General features: G+C 50.8%; 2 protein-coding genes and 1 pseudogene across 4 annotated transcripts; all 3 read left to right on the top strand.

Moving 5' to 3' along the window:
• The first annotated feature begins 1,063 nt into the window (after window positions 1-1,063).
• LOC117200107 (succinate dehydrogenase [ubiquinone] cytochrome b small subunit, mitochondrial-like) lies at window positions 1,064-3,996 on the top strand (annotated as a pseudogene).
• Window positions 3,997-9,049: 5,053 nt separating this feature from the next.
• Window positions 9,050-13,266, top strand: TEKT2 (tektin 2). Of its 3 annotated transcripts, none has more exons than XM_049697892.1 (10): window positions 9,050-9,576; window positions 10,346-10,554; window positions 10,638-10,763; window positions 10,941-11,146; window positions 11,664-11,807; window positions 11,883-11,997; window positions 12,177-12,284; window positions 12,409-12,552; window positions 12,714-12,793; window positions 12,961-13,266. In XM_049697892.1, exons 2-10 carry the CDS (start codon window positions 10,399-10,401, stop codon window positions 13,172-13,174), a joined length of 1,293 nt encoding a protein of 430 aa, XP_049553849.1. In that variant the 5' UTR covers window positions 9,050-9,576; window positions 10,346-10,398; the 3' UTR covers window positions 13,175-13,266. The 3 variants fall into 3 exon arrangements, with proteins under 3 accessions (XP_049553849.1, XP_049553844.1, XP_033278041.2); XM_049697887.1 differs by having other exon boundaries at window positions 10,343-10,554; XM_033422150.2 differs by lacking the exon at window positions 9,050-9,576 and having other exon boundaries at window positions 9,667-10,554.
• A 557-nt stretch (window positions 13,267-13,823) lies between these two features.
• ADPRS (ADP-ribosylserine hydrolase) lies at window positions 13,824-19,446 on the top strand. The gene is made up of 6 exons (XM_004266466.3): window positions 13,824-14,073; window positions 16,750-16,846; window positions 17,133-17,340; window positions 17,441-17,625; window positions 17,942-18,042; window positions 18,616-19,446. The coding sequence occupies exons 1-6, from the start codon at window positions 13,860-13,862 to the stop codon at window positions 18,906-18,908; spliced, it is 1,098 nt and encodes a 365-aa protein (XP_004266514.1). The 5' UTR covers window positions 13,824-13,859; the 3' UTR covers window positions 18,909-19,446.
• The last annotated feature ends 1,048 nt before the right edge of the window (window positions 19,447-20,494 follow it).

Genomic DNA, 20,494 nt, shown 5'->3' with positions numbered 1-20,494 from the left:
ACGAAGTCCTGAATTCAAACCTGGATTGCGTGATTGCGTGACGATAGACAAGTTCCTTGATGCTTCTAAATCTCAAGTTTCCTCCACTATAATGAGATAATAGTAGGGCTGTTGGGACATTAAATGAGTTAATAGATGGAGGGTACTTAATAGTGCTGGGCATGTAGGTGGAACTCAGGTTTTAAAGAGGTTCTGCTGCGCCGGCCCCCCACCAACCCAGGACTTCCCTGGCGGTCCAGTGGTTGAGAGAGTCTGCACTTCCACTGCAGGGGGCACAGGTTTGACCCCTGCTTGGAGAAGTTCCGCATGCTCTGCAGTGCGGCCAAAAAAAAAAAAAAAAACACTGGTGGGGCTGGGGCTCCATATAAAAAAAATTAAAGTGATGGAAAATACAATTCAATAAATAAATAAATAAATAGTTTCTCCCCCACCTTAAATAAAAGACACTGGGTCTTTTAGACTCTCCTCCCTTAAGACATTGGGTGGCGTGGAAAGAGGGGTAAGCAAGAAGCCAGGCTTGCGAACTCTGCCAGGCAGTGAAAGAACTTAAGAATAGGTAGGATAAAAAGAAACTGAAATGGACGGGGAATCGTCACAGGCACTGAAGTGGATACACAGCCCAGGTATGATATGCAAGAAAACCCTGGACTGAAATTTTGAAAACCAGCTCTCAACTGTCCTAACGGCATAGCTTCAGGTATATCACTTTTCATTCCATAATTGAAGTTAATAGAGTAAAATCAGAGGTCTCAAGTTGGCAGCCAATTTCTGTCTGCAAATAATTTTTGTTTGGTATTTAAAATATTTTTATTAGTCCCTAATATTTAAAAAAATCAGAAGATCTCACATAAAAATCCCTTAAAAAGTAAGGACGGTCATCGATTTCACTATTCCTTCAGTATCCCTTTACAGCTGCCACCAGGGGAAGCTCAAGAGTGGTTGGTCCCTTTGGATGGAGCACACTCTCCACAGCCCCGCCACTCTGCCCAGTCTGCACAGGTCTGGACTCAAAGGAACCCTAGTGTGAGGTGAGGCCTCCAAGCAAGCAGGAATCCCTATGAGGATGAGCGCCTTACCTGGGGGTAACTCACTACTTTGAAGCAGTCCAGCCTAAATATTAAAAACTTGTCCCTTCATTATTTCCATTTACCCTATTTCTGTTCTCCAGAACATCGGAGAATTCAGTCTGTTCCCTTCTGGCTATTATGTGTTCTTCACCCCAGTCTTCTCCCACCTACATGTCGCCAGAGTCTGTGCAGCCCTAACAGTACAGTTTGTTTTCTTAAAGGATCTTGTTACTGATGCTGAAGAAGCTCTAGTTAGCTTAACTAACAAATGCTGATGGGTTGAGTTTTTTTTAACTATGTGTGTCAGTTGTTAAGTTTGACAAATTGAAGAGAATCACTCTACTGTCAATCTTCCCAGTAACTACACTGATAAGGAAAATTCTAAAAACGTCAATAACTACACCCAAATTCATACAGTTAAATGGGGGAAATATGTGTAACGGTGATGCGAAGGCATGCTCTGATAAATCAGGCTGTAGCATCCCTAAGTGTAGTACCAGAAAAGCATGACGGTTATCTAGGCAGACAGTAATCGGACGATTGCTCTAATTGATTAATAAGACATGCTGGACTGGACAGAACAAGTCACCAATTATATTAGAGTTCACCTGCTTGAAACTTCAGGTAAAAGGGTGCTCAGAGCACTACACTAAAGCATGGAGAAATGAGGCGGCAATCTAAGGTAAAATTCCGAGGTGGTTTTTTTTTTGGAGGGGGGCCATACATCTTGAACTCTCAGTTCATGTAGTTTCCATGTTTCAGTCGTCTGATCATATGACAAATTCTTTGGCTGCTGAGACTTGCATGCCTTGCAGATGCTTTTAGGAAATAATTGGGTTAATCTGTCAGTGCCAGGAAAGGATGGGATCATTTTTACTATACTTGATAAAATGTCTCTATCATAAAGGGGACTGGAATCTTTAGTTTTATCTGTAGAAAAAAGATGACTGTTTTCCTGCCTTCTGTCACTTTTGTTATTTCTGTAATTTCCACAATCTATAGAGATCTTTGCAATGCCTTTATAGAGCAGCACTTGTCTCATACTTTTCTCTATTAAAATATTTTCCTTTAAGAATAATCCTTGGGGGACTTCCCTGGTGGCGCAGTGGTTAAGAATCCACCTGCTAAAGCAGGGGACACGGGTTTGAGCCCTGGTCCGGGAAGATCCCTCATGCTGCAGAGCAACTAAGCCCGTGTGCCACAACTACTGAGCCTGTGCTCTACAGCCCGCGAGCCACAACTACTGAGCCCACGTGCCACAACTACTGAAGCCCGCGCATCTAGAGCCCATGGTCCACACAAGTGAAGCCACTGCAATGAGAAGCCCGCGCACTGCAACAAAGAGTAGCCCCCGCTCGCCGCAACTAGAGAAAGCCCGTGCACAGCAACAAAGACCCAACACAGCCTAAATAAATAAATAAATAAATAATTTTTAAAAAGGAATAATCCTTGGGAAACTTACACAACAATGTAAAGCAATTATACTCCAGTAAAGATTTTTTAAAAAAAAAGAATAATGCTTGGGTTCAAGATTTACTTATAAACAAAGCAGACATATTCGTGGTTTAGGATTATGAAGCTTTATATGATGTCTGATTCTCAGCTGAAATAAAATGTTAATGGACTTTTTTGCTAACGGACCTCAGAAACAGCCCAACTCAAAAGTACTTGTGGGCTTCCCTGGTGGCGCAGTGGTTGGGAGTCCGCCTGATGACGCGGGGGACGTGGGTTCGCGCCCTGGTCCGGGAGGATCCCACATGCCGCGGAGCAGCTGGGCCCGTGAGCCATGGCCGCTGAGCCTGCGCGTCCGGAGCCTGTGCTCCACAACGGGAGAGGCCACAGCAGTGGGGGGCCGGCATACCGCAAAAAGAGGCCCGCGTACTGCAAAAAAAAAAAAAAAAAGTACTTGCAACTGCTAACTGTACAATATTACTCTTTATTTACTGCAACATAAACTGTCAAATGGAAATTGCATATTATGTTGCAAAAAACAAAACCAAAAACAACATAGGAATAGGATACTTTACCAAACAGGATTTCAGTCACCACCATCATTCAGATGGTTTTCACTTGTATTTTATACAAATGTAAAATTAAGGTTGCTTAACCATTTTATGAGTTTAATTTTTCTAATTTATTTTTGTACTTTTATAAAGATTTTAGATTATAAATGTTTGCCGTTTGTGGTATTTCTTTGAATAGTGTTATTTTTTTACTATATTAAAAGGTGTGTTTTAAATCTTTAATTTAAAAGTATTACTAATATCTACATTAAGACCCTTTAAGGAGCGACAGGGCGACTCTCTGGAGGCCGTGTCCTCTGTGGTGCCTGAGGAGGGCAAGCTCTGTTCCTCTGAGCACCAGTGGTCAGACCATTCATGTCTCAGCATTTCTCCAGGACCAACCTACCCCAGGATGGTGTGGAATACAGGACATTCACCTGTCACCCAGCCACCATTCTGGTTCCAAGGCTGCATGTCTCCACTGGATTGGTGAGAGGGTTGTCAGTGTTTTGCTCCTGGGCCTAATTCCAGCTGCTTATTTGAATCCTTGCTCTGCAATGAACTACTCCCTGGCTGCAGCCCCTCCCTCTTCATAGTCACTGGGACATTGGACAAGTTGTGACTATATTCCAGGGATTGGCACTCTCAGCTTTCACCTTTGCTAGGCTTTGTTATTTCAACGATCATGATGAGGGCATCTGCACAGCTGTTGCTATGCTATGGAAGCTCTGACCTTTTAGACGTAATACCTTGAAAATTGATTGTACACCTCCCTTGCCTCTGCTCTGTCATGCCATTCAATTCACAATAAGGAGGAAATAACAGGTAAGTCCATTGGTGAGACAAACCTCTTCTCCTAATCACCTCGTTATTTTTAGAATGTAATCTTTGAGGAAAGATTTGAGAGCAATTGTAACCAAAAAATTGTCAGACTGAGTTCTCTATGCTGGGGAGTTAATGGGGTGTCTCTCAGCTTCTCACAAGACTCACAGTATAACTAAACATTATATATGAGCTTTTGCCTTTTAATTTATCAAACTCTTAAAGGGAATTCAGCTTTATTGCTCTCAATAGCTGATCAGACTTCTATATTTGTCCTAGGATGGTAGAGAAAGGGAGAGACTGTTAATTCGAGAATAAAGACTTTCAGAAAATTAGGCAGTGTTTAGTTTTTGCAAAGTTTCCCGCTCTGTTCAGTCGATACCAGTTACTGATGGTTACATGTCCAAGGTAAACTGGCAAATTAGAAATGCTGATGTTTCACATTACTGATTTCTAAATCCTAGGAAGAAGAGCCTGGAGAGTTCCTGAATATAGAGAAGTTCCATGTAGGGAAGAGGTCCCTTTATAGATGTTTCAAATTGTTACAGATTCTAAACCTAGACTTAATCGTCAAATGTGTTTATTTTACTTGTCCTAAAATAATCTGTCCACAGATATAAAATTATAAGTAATAAGTTGTTGTTTTCCCATTGTGGGAATCTCTAATGTGAAGATGTATTCTATGAAGATAAAGTCTTTTTTAAAATAAGATGCTGTGTAATAAAAATTTATTCTACTCCAAAAAAAGACCCTTTAGATACCCATTTTTTTTAATTTATTTATTTATTTATTTATTTTGGCTGCGTTGGGTCTTCATCTCTGTGCGAGGGCTTTCTCCAGTTGCGGAGAGCAGGCTCCAGATGTGCAGGCTCAGCAGCCGTGGCTCACGGGCCCAGCCACTCCGCGGCATGTGGGATCCTCCCAGACCAGGGCTCGAACCCGCGTCCCCTGCATTGGCAGGCAGACTCTTAACCACTGTGCCACCAGGGAAGCCCTAGATACTCATTTTTAAATCTGCACAAAAGTATAACACTTTACTTTGAATGCAGCAAAGCTACTTTCCATTCATTTAAACTGATAGACTTTTCTTTCTTATACAAGAAAATGGAAGGGCAAATAGAGTCGAGGAGGGGGGTTGTTGGTTGTTTCAACCTCCAGATTAAATCATCTGCAGCTGTGTAGTTGAAACAGCGGTTCATTCTCTCTGACTATTGTATACAAAACTACTTAGTCTCACTTAAGTCTCAACCTTGAGGATGTCAACGTGAATTTATTTGGCCTGAGACAGGTGTGAGAGCAACAGAAAAGTAAGCTGGAAAAAAGGCCAGAGTCAAGCAGTTTCCTTTGGAGTAGTGTACAAACAAACAAAAATGCCTAAGTTAGAGAGAGAAACTATTTCCACTCTCTCTGTGTTTTTAAAAAAGTGCAATTTACTAGAGCAACTATACCCAAATCCCTTGGCAAACAACTCATACAAAAACATCAAGATCGGCCTTTCTCACCTTCTGAGATGCCCCACACTCTGTGGAGTGTTTCTCTCTAAATAAATCCACTTCTTACCTATCACTTTGTCTCTCACTGAATTCTTTCTGCGATGAGACATCAAGAACCTGAGCTTCGGGGCTTCCCTGGTTGCACAGTGGTTAGGAATCTGCCTGCCAGTGCAGGGGACACGGGTTCGAGCCCTGGTCCGGGAAGATCCCACATGCCGTGAGCAACTAAGCCCGTGCACCACAGCTACTGAGCCTGCACTCTAGAGCCCGCGAGCCACAACTACTGAGCCCGTGAGCCACAGCTACTGAAGCCCGCGCGCCTAGAGCCCATGCTCCACAACAAGAGAAGCCACTGCAGTGAGAAGCCCGCGCACCACAACGAAGAGTAGCTCCCTCTCGCTGCAACTGGAGAAAGCCCACGGGCAGCAATGAAGACCCAACGCAGCCAAAAATAATAAACAAATTAAATAAATAAATAAAATAAAAATAAAAAAACATCAAGATCTTCCACTGTACCTCGAAGGTGGGTCACTTGGTTGTAAGTAGCCAAAGCCAGTCCCAATTTAAAGCAGAAATCTTCTGATGTGACACTAAATTGCTGTTGCTTGAAAAACATTTTCACAATCACAGTTCTCACTTTTCTAAAATTGCAATTTCCAGAGGGAAGACCAGAGTTCAATTTAATAGTAGAATACAACTTTGCTGTCATTTGCCAAGCACATTAATAAGCCATTTGGAACTTAACTTTGGTTATCTACATACGACAGAATGAAGGTAAGGGGGCGGGGGGGGGGGGGTGGAATCTCCAAATTTGTACTTTGTTTGTCCACTTAAGAAGGTAGAAAGGCCAAAATAGAACAGCTTTTAAGACATTCAGTTTTACATTTCTGCATATTGGAAATAACCTGACATTTTAGCATGCTTCTAAACAGAAAAGGGTGAATAAAATCATCATTCATCCTCTGAATTGTCTTTATATTTTTCCCTTAGATTTAAATTTAATTGAAAACAACCTCACATCAACACCAAAATAGGAACTACTATTTTGTTAGAAATTGCCCTCTTGGAAGAGAAATAAAGAAAATTTACCTGAAATCTTTCCGGATAAAAAGTCGTTAACGATCGTGGAGAAACAATCCAGTATTTAATTAGTCTGTAATATCTACAACCATCAGGAAGCACAATAGCGTATTTCAGTAGAAAAGACTTGGGAGATGGAGCACCACGTAGTACTGTATCTGCCTCTAGACATTGGAAGTACACGCTAAAGAAAGATAAGTCTTCAGGGAACAACACACTAAGTAAGCTGTGCAAATATACACCTCCAAAAAAGGCAATACAGTTTTAACTTCAGTAGCTAGATGTGGGGATGGATACCTTATCAAGATATTTTTCATATTAGAATAAGATCAGCTGACCAAATATTAACTAAAGTACTTTTAAACACTGTCCTAATTCAGTAAAAGGTGTATACTCTGAGGATTTTAATTATTGGAATTCACTAAGTAAGGTAATCTATGACATTTACTGGGAGGAGAAAATTGAGAAGAACAGAGAAGATACATAACATAACACTTCACAGATTTTGAGAGAAAATAGCTTGTTATTGTCAGGGCACCTCATGTCTCCTTTGGCTAAGTCTTAATCAATTAAAAAAGTTACGAGTTCATATTCTGCTGTTTTCATGTTTTTATTTTCACATTTTAAAAAAATTTCTTGCTTCCTTGTCTACATCTCTAGGATCCTTTTTAATCCACGAGAATGTGGAATGGATAGTTATGTTCTTTAAATCTGAAGAGAGAAAGCAGCCAACTGAAGAATATTACAACTAGACACAAACAAGTCATGGACATTATCTTCCTATTTATAATGATCATAGGAGAGGTGGCAGCTGTATCGAAGAGCAACATTCCCAGGGTAATGCACACATGAAACAGAGAAATGATATACATTTCTGCTACAAACTGAAAGTAATGCACTTCATGAATATAATGTGTCTGTCCTGTGTATTGCTTTGAGCAAATGGGGCTCCTCGTATATGAGTCCACATTGGACCAGATGACATCAAAACACAGCTAAAACTGCCCATAAATTTTTGTTAAAACTAAATTTCCTATTCCATTTCAATACATACACAAGTCCACCGATGAGAGCCAAAGATATCCCTAACTTGAAGGAATAGTAATAATTTATAGGCTTCCTGGTTCTGACATTGACCATCCGTCTCTCATTTCTCTCGGCTACCCATGTGAACATTTGCTGCGCTATGATACCCCTCTCTTTGAAATTTTAAATGTCATCTGCTGTAAATTTACTTTTAGCAGAAAAGTGGAGGACATTCGGAACAGACATCACCTGGAGCATTTCAGAGGCCTCGGGGCTTTCATCAAAATCCACCATAGCAAAAAATACCTTGTTGCTGAATGCACTGGAGAATTGCCAGGAATCTGCCAAGATCTGAAATTCTTGAAGAGCAAGTTTGCATGTTACACATAATCTAAACTTCTGGAGAGTAGTAAACATCACAGTAACAGAATAGTTTCTTGGTTTTTCTAATACAAAACGATTGAACATGGCATCATTCATTCTTATCACTCTGTTTTTCTGAGTCCAGTCCATCAGCTGTCCGACCTTTTCTGCTAATATCTTCTTCCTTTGTCCAGGATGTGCAGGAGCCTCGGGAGTCATGAACACCAAAACCACCACCATGGTCAGAGATACACGCCAAAGCCACCACCATTCTTCCATATTTGTTTACTTCTTTTTGTTAAGTTTCCAAATATCTATGCCAAAATCTTATCATTTCTCCCAGCAATTAATTTGTCCAGGACCTTTTATTTGTCTGTCTTCTTTAATCCTAGTAAAAGAGCTATATCACAAATTCCCATGCATGTCTGGTTTATGAGCCATGTATTAGAGTTTAGAAAATATTCTGTGAAAAAACAAAATTCTGTGATCAAGGAAGTCTTGGAAATGTTCCAGTCTGTCTTTCTGCAGAGTTCCAGACTCACATTTCTAACTGCCTCCTGGACAGCAATACCTAGATCCACCACAATCACCTCAAACTACTCAAAAGCCAACCTCATCATCCCCTTGCCTGCCAAGCCCTGGGTTCTCTGCCTCTCTTCCCACTGTGACCCCATCCCACCAATCACTGAGGTTTTAAAACTGAGGACTCTTCTTGGACTCCTCTCTTACCCTCCATCCATCAAACCAGAACTTAGCCTCTGGAGCAGACTGCCTGAGTTTGGATCCAAGCTCTACCACTTAGTTTTGTGACCCTGGGTACGTTCCTCACTTCTCTGTGCCTCAGTTTCCTCGCCTGTAAGACGATGGTGGTCATAGCATCCATCTCCTAGGATTTTTCTGCACAGCCCTCAGAGAGGAGCAGGCGGGCAAGCTGGGGATAGCATCCCTGCCTTCCTCTTGCTGTCCAGCGCCACCACTAGAGGCAGTGCGGAGTCGTAACTGAGAGAAGGTAGACCTGGGGACCAGATGCATCTGGGTTTCCATCCTTACCAGTCTCTTCAGTTACTGGCAAAAATGGGGGTAATGCCTACCTCACCTATTAGTTATGTACATTACCTGTCAACATCTTCCAATGTCTAGAACGGTACTAGCACGATTGGATTTTTTTTTCCTTCTCCTTTTTAGAGAAATGGTTGGATACTGAGCATTACTTCTAATACCTGTTACCTCTCCCAGGGACATGCCCTCTCCAATTACGATGATCATTCCTTCTATGCCGTCAAGCAGATGATGAAATTATTGGGAAAGACAGAATCAGTAGAATGTGTGTAAATAATGTTAAGTTCTGGGAAGGATACCTGCTGGAGAGTGAGCCTGACTGGGAGATTACTCTGGCTATGTACGGCACCTTTTTTTTTTTTTTTTTTTGCCATGTCGATGCGTAACCTTTATCAAAGTAAAGATTTTTAACTTGTGAATGAAGTGAACGCGATATCCTGATGCCCTCCTCCTCCCCATCCTCTTGCTGCACCAGACCCGCCGCCGGCCCTTTCCTACCCGGAAGGCCTCTGGGCCCCAACGCCGCCGCCACCGCCGCGCCGCCCGGCGGTGACCAAGCTGAACGCGGGCTGTGATGACCCGCGCGCGGAAGAGGGGTGCCTAGCGACCGGGGGCGCTTAACAGAGGAGCCGGCGAAGGGAGGCGGAAGTGCGCGCTGGGAAGGTGAGAGGAGGAGGGGACAGGGGTGGGGAGGTGCTCACCGGCTCCCGCTCCTTTCTCTGCGCCGGGGTATTAATTTAAACTGAAGATGATTATCCTAGGAGGCGAAGGGAGGGATTGGGCTGGAACTAGACAAACCGCAGCTCCTCCCGCTGGGGCCCCTCACACACCCGCTCCTCCTCCTCCAGCAGAGGGCAGAGGGAGGGAATATGACCCAGGTGGGGAGACGACCAGCCCCCCCCCACCAATTCCCTAGGGCCAATTCGAAGCCCCTTCGAAACAAGCCGGTCCTCTCTGGATGGAGATAGGGCTCCTTCTCTTAGATCCCGCAGGGCCCTAGCCCAAAGCTGGGGCAGGGAAAGCAAAGAAAGTTGCACAGGACTTGGTTACTGGAAGTAGTGGTGGAAACTGGATTAAGGGCTACTTTTCCTGCTACCTGCCCCCCCCTTCCGCCAGCCCCGCCGAGCACTTGGCACTACACACACACACACGCACACGCACATGCACACACACACACGCGCACGCACACACACTGAGGAGCCCCATTATCCCCTTTCACCTGCTCCAGGACCTGTAGGATCCAGCAGTTTGTGTCTGTGGATGCATGGGTGGGAGGAAACTTAGTTAATGCCTCACACGAAGTTGAGTGTAGGGAGTGCTGTTTCCAAGCAGGCTTCCAGCAGGAAGGGGCTTGGAGCGAAACGGACAGGAGCACATCCTTTGGAGGCTTTCCTCAGTGGTCTCCTGCAGCCTTGTTTGCTCCCTCCAGCAGAGGTGGGTGTCTTGGAACAGGCCTGGGGTCCCTGAGCCTTCGGCTCCTGCACCATGGCCACCCTGAGTGTCAAGCCCAGTCCACGTTTCCAGTTGCCGGACTGGCACACCAACAGCTGCCTGTTGTCCACTAACGCTGAGCGGCAGCGAGATGCCTCACACCAGATCCGCCAGGAGGCCCGGGTCCTCTGCAATGAAACCAACAACCAGGTTGGGGGCCGGAGCCCAGTTGGGTGGGAAAGGGATAGCCCCCAACTCCTGATAACCTCTTTATCTGGCTCTGTCTCTTCCAGACCATTTGGGACGAACATGACAATAGGACTCGACTGGCAGAGAGGATTGATTCTGTCAACCGGTGGAAGGAGACGCTGGACAAGTGTCTGACGGATTTAGATGCCGAGATCGACGCCCTGACACAGGCAGGGAGCCAGGGCAGGGTGCCAGGAGACCCTGCCTGCAAGGACCTCCCTCTCCCTCCCCTCTTCCGGGTCAGGGTATTTGGTGGCATGTCCATCTGAGTCACTTGGCCTAAGTGGGGATGAGAGCTGCTTCCCAGCGGATGGCCACACCAGCCTCCTGTGCCCTCTCTTTTCTAGATGAAAGAGTCAGCAGAACAAAACCTGCAGGCCAAGAACCTGCCTCTGGATGTGGCCATTGAGTGCCTGACCCTGCGGGAGAGTCGGCGTGACATTGATGTGGTGAAGGACCCCGTGGAGGAAGAGCTGCACAAAGAGGTAGAGGTCATTGAAGCCACCAAGGAGGCCTTGCAACAGAAGATCAGCCAGGCCTTTGAGAAGCTCTGGTAAGAGAGAGATGTGTCATTCGCACGTTCACCCGCCTTTGAAGGCTGTGTTTTAAATGTAGAACGTGTGTATCGTGGGTTACAAGTCACTGGCTCTCAGGCCGCCTTCTGCCCCCACCGTGCCCATGGCAGAAACCACTCACCCACTGATCGTAGTACTTTTTGCACCACCTGGACGTGGTCTCAGAATACTTCTCATGAACCTGCTCTAGGCAGCCATTATCAATTTATTGGAAGCATGAGAGATGAAGCCCATGTGCCACCACGCCGACTTTCTGGGAGTGTGAGCCTTGTGAGTGTGGCTACTGGAGTGTGCCCTGTGGGTGTGTGCAAGCACTTGGTGCCATAGTTTTGTCTGTGGGGAGCTCATCCAGCTGTGCCTATATTTGTCTCAGCTGCAGCGGCAGCTCCACTGTCACCTCAGCTTTCCCATCCCTCCTTGTCCCTTCAGTACCATGGGCGCTGCGTTCCAGGGCCTTGGAGGTATGGCTCCTGATCCAGTCTGTTCTGTCCCCAGCCTCCTGCAGGAAGTCCGACAGCAGCTCAACTCTGACCATCGGGGCAAAATGGAGGCAGTGGACATTGACAGAGGCTGCTTCTCTCTCAACCTCAAGTCCCCGAACATCTCTCTGAAGATTAATCCCACACGTGTCCCCAACGGGTAAGAAGGGCGTTTCATTCAGTCTCTCTTCCTCCCCGCAGAGGCCATATTCTGATTATTTCCTGCCACCTGCAGCTCCACCACACTCCAGCAGTGGGATGACTACAGTCAGTTCAACAAGAACCGAGCAGAGGCTGAGATGAAAGAGTCCATAGAGCTGAGGGAGGCCATCGCCCTAACTATTGCCAAGGTGACTGACCACTCCCCCTACCCCGATCCTCCATGACTAAGAGATGGCCCCAGCATGCACTCAAGCGCTTGTCTTCTGTTCCCTGTCAGCCATGTGGCATCCCACCCCTCACCTGAGCGACATCCTCAGCTGGCCAGAGCTCATACCCTCCCCTTGCCCTGCCTACTTTCTGTCCTCAGACCAACAACGAACTGGAAGCCCAGAGGGTTGCAACGGAATTTGCCTTCAGGAAGCGGCTGTGGGAGATGGAGAAAGTGTACAGTGAGCTCAAGTGGCAAGAGAAGAATGTGAGCCTTCTCCGTTGGTCTCCTGGGGCCTGGACTTCCCGCTGTGGGATGAGGAGCCTGAGGCCCTGCCAGGAAGCCCCGGACTGGGTGCACCAGGTGGAGACCAGTCACTCTGTCCCTGCAGACCTTGGAGGAGATTGCCGAGCTGCAGGAGGACATCCGGCATCTGGAGGAGGATCTGCGCAGAAAGTTACAGAACCTGAAGCTATGCCACACCCGGCTAGAGACCAGGACCTACCGGCCCAACGTGGAACTCTGCAGGGACCAGGTACGAGGGCACCCCAGTGGGGCATGGGCCCCTGGCTAAGGTTCCTCAGGATGACTCACTCCCTGGTGAAGCAGGGGTGCTGGCGCAGGGCAGCCCCCAGACCCGTGGGCAGAAGGACAGTGTGGCTGACCTGGACTCCCAACCTGCCCCTCTGCCTCCAGGCACAGTACGGCCTCACTGAGGAGGTTTACCAGTTAGAGGCAACCACTGCTGCCCTGAAGCAGAAGCTGGCGCAGGCACAGTAGGTTTGGGGAGTGGGCAGGACGGGCGGGGAGACACCTCCCACCATTGGGGTCCCTTGCTGCCTGCCAGCTTCCCTGCTGTCTTCCTGACTCAAGGCTGGTGAGCTCAGCCCTGACCTCCCAGCCTCACACCGGCGGTGGTGGGCTGTTAATCCCTCCTCCCCAGGGATGCTCTGGACGCCCTGTACCAGCATCTGGCCCGGCTGCAGGCTGACATCGCCTGCAAGGCCAACTCCATGCTCTTGGACACCAAGTGCATGGACACCCGGCGGAAGCTGACCATGCCGGCTGAGAAGTTTGTGCCGGAGGTGGACACCTTCACCCGCACCACAAACCGCACCCTGAGTCCACTCCAAACCTGCCCGCTGGAGCTAACCTAGCGAGGGGGCTGAGGGAGGAGGGGAAGGCTGGTGGAAAATTAAAGAGGGAGGGCAGTGGAGAGAACGAATCTAATAAAGGTCGGGGGTTCTCAGTCCAGACGGTTCTTTGCTACCCCTGCATGTAGCCAGTGGGGAGAGGGCTCTTGGCTGTCCTGTGCACGGAGGAGCAAAGATGGTAACATCATCCCTCAAGCTCCATGTTCCCAATCCCATGCCCTTCTCTGGGCTAGGCCAGCACCCTGGGCTCCAGCGCCGTGATCTCTAACCAGCTCTGTCCCAGCTGGACCCTTGCGTGCCCTCTTGACGCCTAGGGGAGGCCCAGAGGGGGCTAGGGTGACAGGGGGAGGGCTTGGGGGTGGCCGCCCAGGACTGAATGACCCGAGCTGGGGCTGCTGTGGCACGGCTGGCCGACCGTGGGAGCAGTGGCCCGAAGGTCTGGCTCAGTGCGCAGCCCTCGGGGACCCTTTAGTGGCCGTCCCGCCCGGCTGTGACGCCGTTTACAGGTCGGGGAAACGCGGGCTAAATACAGAGGCCGGGCCCAATCGAAACGAGGTCTGCGGGACCGCCCCTTGTCACCCGCGGGGCAGCTGCGACTCCGGGCCGCCGGGTGGCGCTGTGGGGCCGGGGAAAGCCGCGCGGTGGGGCGCGCGCGGGCCGCACCGGAAGTGGCGGCTGGTACGCGGGGATGGCGGTGGCTGCGGTGATGACGGCGGCGGGCTGCGGAGGGGCTGGGGCAGCTCGCTCCCTCTCCCGCTTCCGCGGCTGCCTGGCGGGCGCGCTGCTCGGGGACTGCGTGGGCGCCGTGTACGAGGCGCGCGACACCGTCGACCTGACGTCAGTCCTGCGTCGGGTCCAGGACCTGGAGCCGGACCCCGGCTCGCCGGGGAGCGCGCGGACAGGTGGGCGGGGCCGGGCGCACTGGGCACCGGGGAGCTGCGAGGGACTCAGGCGGGGAGGGGACAGCGGCCGGAGGGGCCCGCTCTGCACGACCCGCGGGCACCTTGGATTCAGCGTGTCCAAATCCGAGCCCCGTCTTCGCACGTCTCGCCCCGAACGTGCACCAGCCCGGGGCTTGGCTACACAGACCTCCCAGCCGTGCAAGCCACGCCTAGATTGCGCCTAGTCCAATACTTAAGTCCCTGCCGATTTTACCCATTTTACGCGTTTTACCCGGGTCTCCCGAGTCAGTTGGCCACCAGTCCATCTCCACGCAGCTGGAGGGCACTTCTGAAAGCAGATCTTATCGCGGCCTCCCCTCATGAATCTCTGCAGTAATTTTCCATTACCCTTAGGACATAGACAAACTCCTTAATGTTCCCTACGTGGCCGGCCCTCGCCTGCGTCTCCAGTTTCACCTTATACCACCCTTGGCCTTGCTGTCTGCGCTGCACTTCCTCTCACTTCGTGCCTCCTCTAGCTCAGGCCTTTGCATGTACTGCTATCCCTTTGCCTGTAAAGCTCTCTCCCCTCTGCCTCTCCCTCCCTGTGCAGTCAACTCATCACCCAGATCTCAGCGCAGTATCACGGCTGAGGATGATTCTTCTTGGAGAGCATGTAGAATAGTAAGAAAAAGGGGCCACACCCGGAACCCTGGAGGAGGAAAAGGAGCTAGAGAAGGAAACAGTTTATAGGAGGAGAAGCAGAGGGGAGATGGGTAACAACAAAACTCAAGAAAAGAATTTCAGGGCTTCCCTGGTGGCGCAGTGGTTGAGAGTCCGCCTGCCGATGCAGGGTGCACGGGTTCGTGTCCCGGTCTGGGAAGATCCCACATGCCGCGGAGCGGCTGGGCCCGTGAGCCATGGCCGATGAGCCTGCGCGTGTGCTCCGCGGCGGGAGGCCACAACAGTGAGAGGCCCGCGTACAGCAAAAAAAAAAAAAAAATTTCAAGATGAAGACACTGGTTACTGGTGTGAGGCTACAGAGAGGTTAAGTGGGGGGAAGTCTAGACTTAGAAAAGCATCTTCAGTAGAAGGTTGAACCTTGGAAGTTAGATTTCAGTGGGTTTAGGAGGAAATGGAAAAGGAGAAAATAGAATATGTTTGGTATGAAGGGAAGGAGAGAGATGAGCTGTGGCTGAGGTGAAGACAGGATGGGGGGGACAGTTCATAATTTCATTTTTGGTTTGATGTTAAGATGAGGGGAAGACATTTTAGTTTGAGATTTTAGGACCCTTTGGGTGCAAGTGGCAGAAAACCCAACTCAAAATGGCCTGAGCAAAAAGAATGCATTGGCTGGCATCACTGAGAAGTCCAGGGCAGGTCTGGCTTTAAGCAGAGCTAAATCAAGCCATCTCCTCAAGACTCAGTTCCTCTCCTTATTCAGATCTGCGTTCTTCTGGGTGGGCTTCACTGTAACAGACCCTTCCCACGGGGTGGCCCTCAGCAGTTCCCAGCTCAGCATCTCCAGCAGAGGAAGTTTCTCTTCGCAGTGGCACCAGCAGAGGTCTCTGATGGAGTCTCAGTGGTCTGGCTTATGTCACCCGTCCATCACTGAAACAGGGAATGGGGTGCTGTTTGGCTGGGCTGGAGGTGGCATTGGCTCCCTCCCCTATCATCTGGACTGGGAGTGGGAGAGAAGTGATTCCCTGGGGGAAAGCAGGGTGCAGGGACCGATCAGAGGGAGACCAGGTGCTGCTGCATTACAGAGGGAGGAGTTGAGACAAAGGAAGGGCAAGGTCCCTGGGGAACTGGGCTTGGGGGGCACTTCAAGAGGGACCAGTCCCTCTGAGGACAGACTGGAGAGTGTGGCTGTGAGTAGGTGCCTGTGAGCCTCTCTTCCTGGTGAAGTAGGGTGTGGAGGCTCCTGAGAGTGAAAGGGGAGGAGAAGGCAGGGTTGGGACTTGGGATACACAGAGCAGGGCAGGGATGGGGGGCAAGGGCAGAAGGCAGATGTGAGGAATAAGAAGGGGCTCACTAGGGAGTATGCTTAGTTCTCTGTAACTGTCTCTTCTTCAGATAAAACCAAGTCCTTGGCCCTAGCTGGCTTATAGCCTATTTGAGAAGCTACCACGTAACCAATGGTGTGTGTTACAAGTGCCAGAGCAGTAGACTCGGGCACCCAGAGGAAGGAGACAGGGCCAGAGGAGGGCGGGGGAGCAGCCCCAGGTGGGAAGGACTTGACCCAGGCTCCAGGATTGGTTCTGAGGATGTGGATTGGAGCAGTGGGATATAAGATGGGTGAGGAAGGGCGGGCTTCAGATGGCCAAGGCAGTGAGTTTGGACCTCATCCTGAAGGCAGCAGACAGCCATTCGAGCAGGAGAGTGAGATGAGGAAAGTGATATTCTACTCTTTCTGGCTGCACATATAGGTTGGGCTGGAGGGTGGGGAATATGCAGGAGATTTGAGAGGCCCAAAGCAGGTCCATTAAGACTGGAGATGCAGCCAGAAGGGGTAGAAGGTTTTCCTCCAGAAATCAGCAGGGCATGTGACTGACTCAGAGCCCTGGAAACTGGATGGGAGTGAGAGGCTGACTTGAGGCCTTCTGGAAGTAGTAGATAAAAGGAGTGAGCGGGAGGCCAAAGCCGCCACCCTCGAGCCCTGCAGCTCGATCTCCGCCCCCCGCCCTGTCCCTGCAGAAGCACTGTGCTACACAGACGACACAGCCATGGCCAGGGCGCTGGTGCAGTCCCTGCTGGCCAAGGAGGCCTTCGACGAGATGGACATGGCGCACAGGTGAGGGCAGTGGTCCTGGGGTGAAGCAAACCAGGTGGGCAGAGTTATTGCACCCCTTGACCAGAGCAGTGACATCTGTGCATGCCGGGACACCCTCCCCGCACACCCCGCTGCAGGACACTCTCCCTAGGGCAGCTGCAGCTTCCCAAGCTAGAAGTGACAGCACCGCTGGCACAGGCTCCTGAGGGCCCAAGGATTCCTCTTTTCCCAAACCAGCCAGGTTTCTTCTCTCCCAGCCCTGGCAGGCATCTCTTAGATCACTACGCTGTCCCCTTCTCTCCCCTAGGTTTGCTCAGGAGTACAAGAAGGACCCTGACCGGGGTTATGGTGCTGGAGTGATCACCGTCTTCAGGAAGCTCCTGAGCCCCAAGTGCCGTGATGTCTTCGAGCCTGCCCGGGCCCAGTTTAATGGCAAAGGCTCCTACGGCAACGGGGGCGCCATGCGGGTGGCCGGCATCTCCCTGGCCTATAGCAGTGTCCAGGATGTACAGAAGGTAGTTAGGGCTGGCTGGCTTCTGGACACTCTCGTCCCTCCCTCCTCTGCAGCTTGGGTGCTGTGACAGCAGGTCTTTGCCTCCCTCATCTTTGCCCTAGTTTGCCCGGCTCTCGGCCCAGCTGACACACGCCTCCTCCCTGGGTTACAACGGTGCCATCCTGCAGGCCCTGGCTGTGCACCTGGCTTTGCAGGGTGAGTCGTCCAGTGAGCACTTCCTTGAACAACTCCTGGGCCACATGGAGGAGCTGGAGAGTGATGCCCAGTCTGTGTCAGATGCCCGGGAGTGAGTATGCGGGCTGGAGGCGCGTCTGTGCATGTGCATGCTGGTGGGGTGGCCCTGCCGCAAGCTGAGACCTTCCTTTAATTGCAGGCCCTAAGGAGGGGTGGGAAGAAGCCCTTTGCGTTGGCTGTGCCTCAGGGCTCTCCGGGTCCCAGAGAACAAACCGGGTGGCTCGCCCTTCCCACTTCTTGCCCTGACACCCGTGCTTAAGTGTCAGATGCCCACGTCCCTGCCTCGCCCTCCCAGGCAGCCCTTCCCCCTCCTGCCTTCTCCACCCTGCTGGCTCCGACCTCCCTGAAATCTCGCCCCCAACCCACAGGTTGGGCATGGAGGAGCGTCCGTACTCCAGCCGACTGAAGAAGATTGGGGAGCTTCTAGAGCAGGACTCAGTGAGCAGAGAGGAGGTGGTGTCCGAGCTAGGTGGGTAGTCCCCCACCCGTCATCCTTCAGGGTCAGTCTTGGGCTCAGGAGTGGGAGGGGTGCCTGGAGTCACGCCTGCTGCCGTCACACCTTTGCCAGGGTTGCTGAGACAGCAGAGCCACGTTCCGTAGGGTCTTTGGCAGGCTGCGAGCACAGCTCCTTCTTGTTCTAGGGCAACAGTACCCTCAGCCTTAAAGATAAACATCCCAGAGATGGCAGCCGGCCGCTGGTGTTCTACAGCTAATGGTGACAGTACTTTACTGTGCTCTGGGCACTATGCAGAGTGCTTCACCTCTAGGACGCCATTTCACCCTTGCACCAGCCCTGCGAGAATTCCTAACTTTATTCACTCTCTACACGAGGAGCTGAACCCAGGGTACAGGAATCACGCAGCCAGTAGGTCGGCGAGCCGGGATTTGAACCCAGGTAGCCTAACTCCAGAGCCTGTGCTCTTAATCGCAGCCCAGCTTGAAGCTGAGAGTGTTGACTTGTGGCAGGTGGCAGGAAGCCTGGGGACATGTGGGGCTCGGGAAGGGGGGCGGCTCAAGTTCCCATAATCTGGCTTCCCCACAGGGAATGGCATTGCTGCCTTTGAATCTGTGCCCACCGCCATCTACTGCTTCCTGCGCTGCATGGAGCCCGACCCCGAGATCCCCTCTGCCTTCAACAGCCTCCAGAGGACTCTCATCTATTCCATCTCACTTGGTGGGGACACAGACACCATTGCCACCATGGCCGGGGCCATTGCTGGTGCCTACTATGGCATGGAACAGGTGCCAGAGAGCTGGCAGCAAAGCTGTGAGGGCTATGAGGAGACTGACGTCCTGGCCCAGAGCCTGCACCGGGTCTTCCAGAAGAATCTGTGAGGGCCACAGCTCCGCCATACCCAGCAGGACCAACTACAGCTCGGACTGGAAACCCTGGGCTCCCTTAGGCTTGGCTCCCTGCCTCGGCCTTCCTGCGGTGTGGCCGGAGTGCACCCTTGGGGCTGGGGACTCCTCTGGGGAGGTCACTGAACAGTGAGGGAGGGACGGGTGCCTTCTGGTGCTGGGTTCCTGGCTTCTGCAGAGCCTCGGTGCTCCTGGCTCCTCAGTCAGACATAAGGGACCGGGGCAGGTTTTATTTTGGAGCAGTACTTGTGGTGTTTTCCTTTATTATCTAGGACATGGGATTTGGGGAGGTGGAAATGATCTGCGGCATCGTTTCTCCTTGTTGGGATTTAACCAGTTTGCCAGGATGCCTGCCTTTGACTGCACAGGGCCCCAAGCGCCAAGTTTATATGGATCAGGAGGTGGACACGTGAATCTAGCTGATCTAGATGCACACCTGGCCCTTGGCTGTCATGGGTCTTGTTAACAGCTTCCCGACGAAGTTACAGAGCAATAAACAGTTCTTTAAATCCCACCACTGTTTCCTGTGTTTCTCCTCTGCCCTGAGCGGATTCTTCCCCCCTCGCCCTTCTGTGCCTGTGCCTCTCTGCCTGGGCCTCACTCTCCGAGGAGCCAGGGACCCAAGCTGCTGGCCTGTGGAGGCATATTCCTCCAGCTGTTCAGCCACGAAAAGCAGAGCAGGCATGGTCTGGTGCTTTGTCCTGGTGGAGATCCCTCACAGCGGCCCAGGCAGCGGGCAGGAACAAGCCAGATTTTCCTGCTCTCAGAGCCTGGCTTCATAGGTTGCTCCCCAGATAGAACCCAGGCCCAGCCAGGAACCAGAACGCTGTAGGACGATGCCGAGGGGACCGTGTTATCACGGGACCGCTGACCTTTGTGTGAGGGGGGCACATCGCCTCAGGTGAAGGCCGGGCTTCGTTCTGCATCTTGGGCCTCAGTCAAAGGCCTTGGCCTGCTGGGAAGTTCTGCACACCATCCATTCTGAAGAAAGGAAACTCGAAATGGAGGAGACACCGCCCCTCAAACTTGAGGGATATTCCAGCCTCGGTGGAGAGAGACGCATGCCCAGCTCTGCAGCTAGCCTGAGGTTTCAGGACTGTCGGACAGGCCTGCTTTCAGCCAAGATGGGGTTCTTCCAGGCTGGGGAAAACCACAGGATTTTTCAGGGCACAGGTTGGTCTCAGGTCTGCTGTCCAGATTCCCAGAGTACGGCAAGTTATGGGGCAGTGCTTTCTCCCAGGACAGCTCCCCTGGCCCTGCCTTCAGCGTTGGGCCTGGCACTAGCCCCGCCCACAGGAGCAAAGATTCCTGATTTCATTCATAATTTGTATCAGATGTTGAAACTTGACCCTTGGGATCCTGAGCCAGCTGTCATGCTCCACTACCCTTGAGAGCTTGCAGGAATGTTCCAGGGAAGCTTGATCCATCTCCCCTAGCTCCAGCCACTGCCTCACTTTGCTTTCTTAAAATGCCTCTTGGCATTTACTTGGTGCAGAGCCTCGGCAGCTTCAGAGAATCAAGCATTTCTGATGCGGTGGTGACAGAACCCCTGGCTGGGAGGA

This window comes from Orcinus orca, chromosome 1 (genome assembly GCF_937001465.1).
Source record: "Orcinus orca chromosome 1, mOrcOrc1.1, whole genome shotgun sequence".
Taxonomy (NCBI): Eukaryota; Metazoa; Chordata; class Mammalia; order Artiodactyla; family Delphinidae; genus Orcinus; species Orcinus orca.
Note: the sequence above shows the minus strand (reverse complement) of the source record. Positions and strands in the feature narration are given on the sequence as shown.

What these genes read in the sequence shown, in the direction of transcription:
- TEKT2 (XM_049697892.1), top strand. Translation starts at nt 10,399, where the DNA reads ATGGCCACCCTGAGTGTCAAGCCCAGTCCACGTTTCCAGTTGCCGGAC. An exon ending in TCGCCCTAACTATTGCCAAG is followed by an intron (nt 11,998 to 12,176) that starts GTGACTGACCAC and finishes TTCTGTCCTCAG; the next exon opens with ACCAACAACGAACTGGAAGC. An exon ending in TCAAGTGGCAAGAGAAGAAT is followed by an intron (nt 12,285 to 12,408) that starts GTGAGCCTTCTC and finishes CTGTCCCTGCAG; the next exon opens with ACCTTGGAGGAGATTGCCGA.
- ADPRS (XM_004266466.3), top strand. Translation starts at nt 13,860, where the DNA reads ATGGCGGTGGCTGCGGTGATGACGGCGGCGGGCTGCGGAGGGGCTGGG. An exon ending in GAGATGGACATGGCGCACAG is followed by an intron (nt 16,847 to 17,132) that starts GTGAGGGCAGTG and finishes TCTCTCCCCTAG; the next exon opens with GTTTGCTCAGGAGTACAAGA. An exon ending in GTGTCCAGGATGTACAGAAG is followed by an intron (nt 17,341 to 17,440) that starts GTAGTTAGGGCT and finishes TCTTTGCCCTAG; the next exon opens with TTTGCCCGGCTCTCGGCCCA.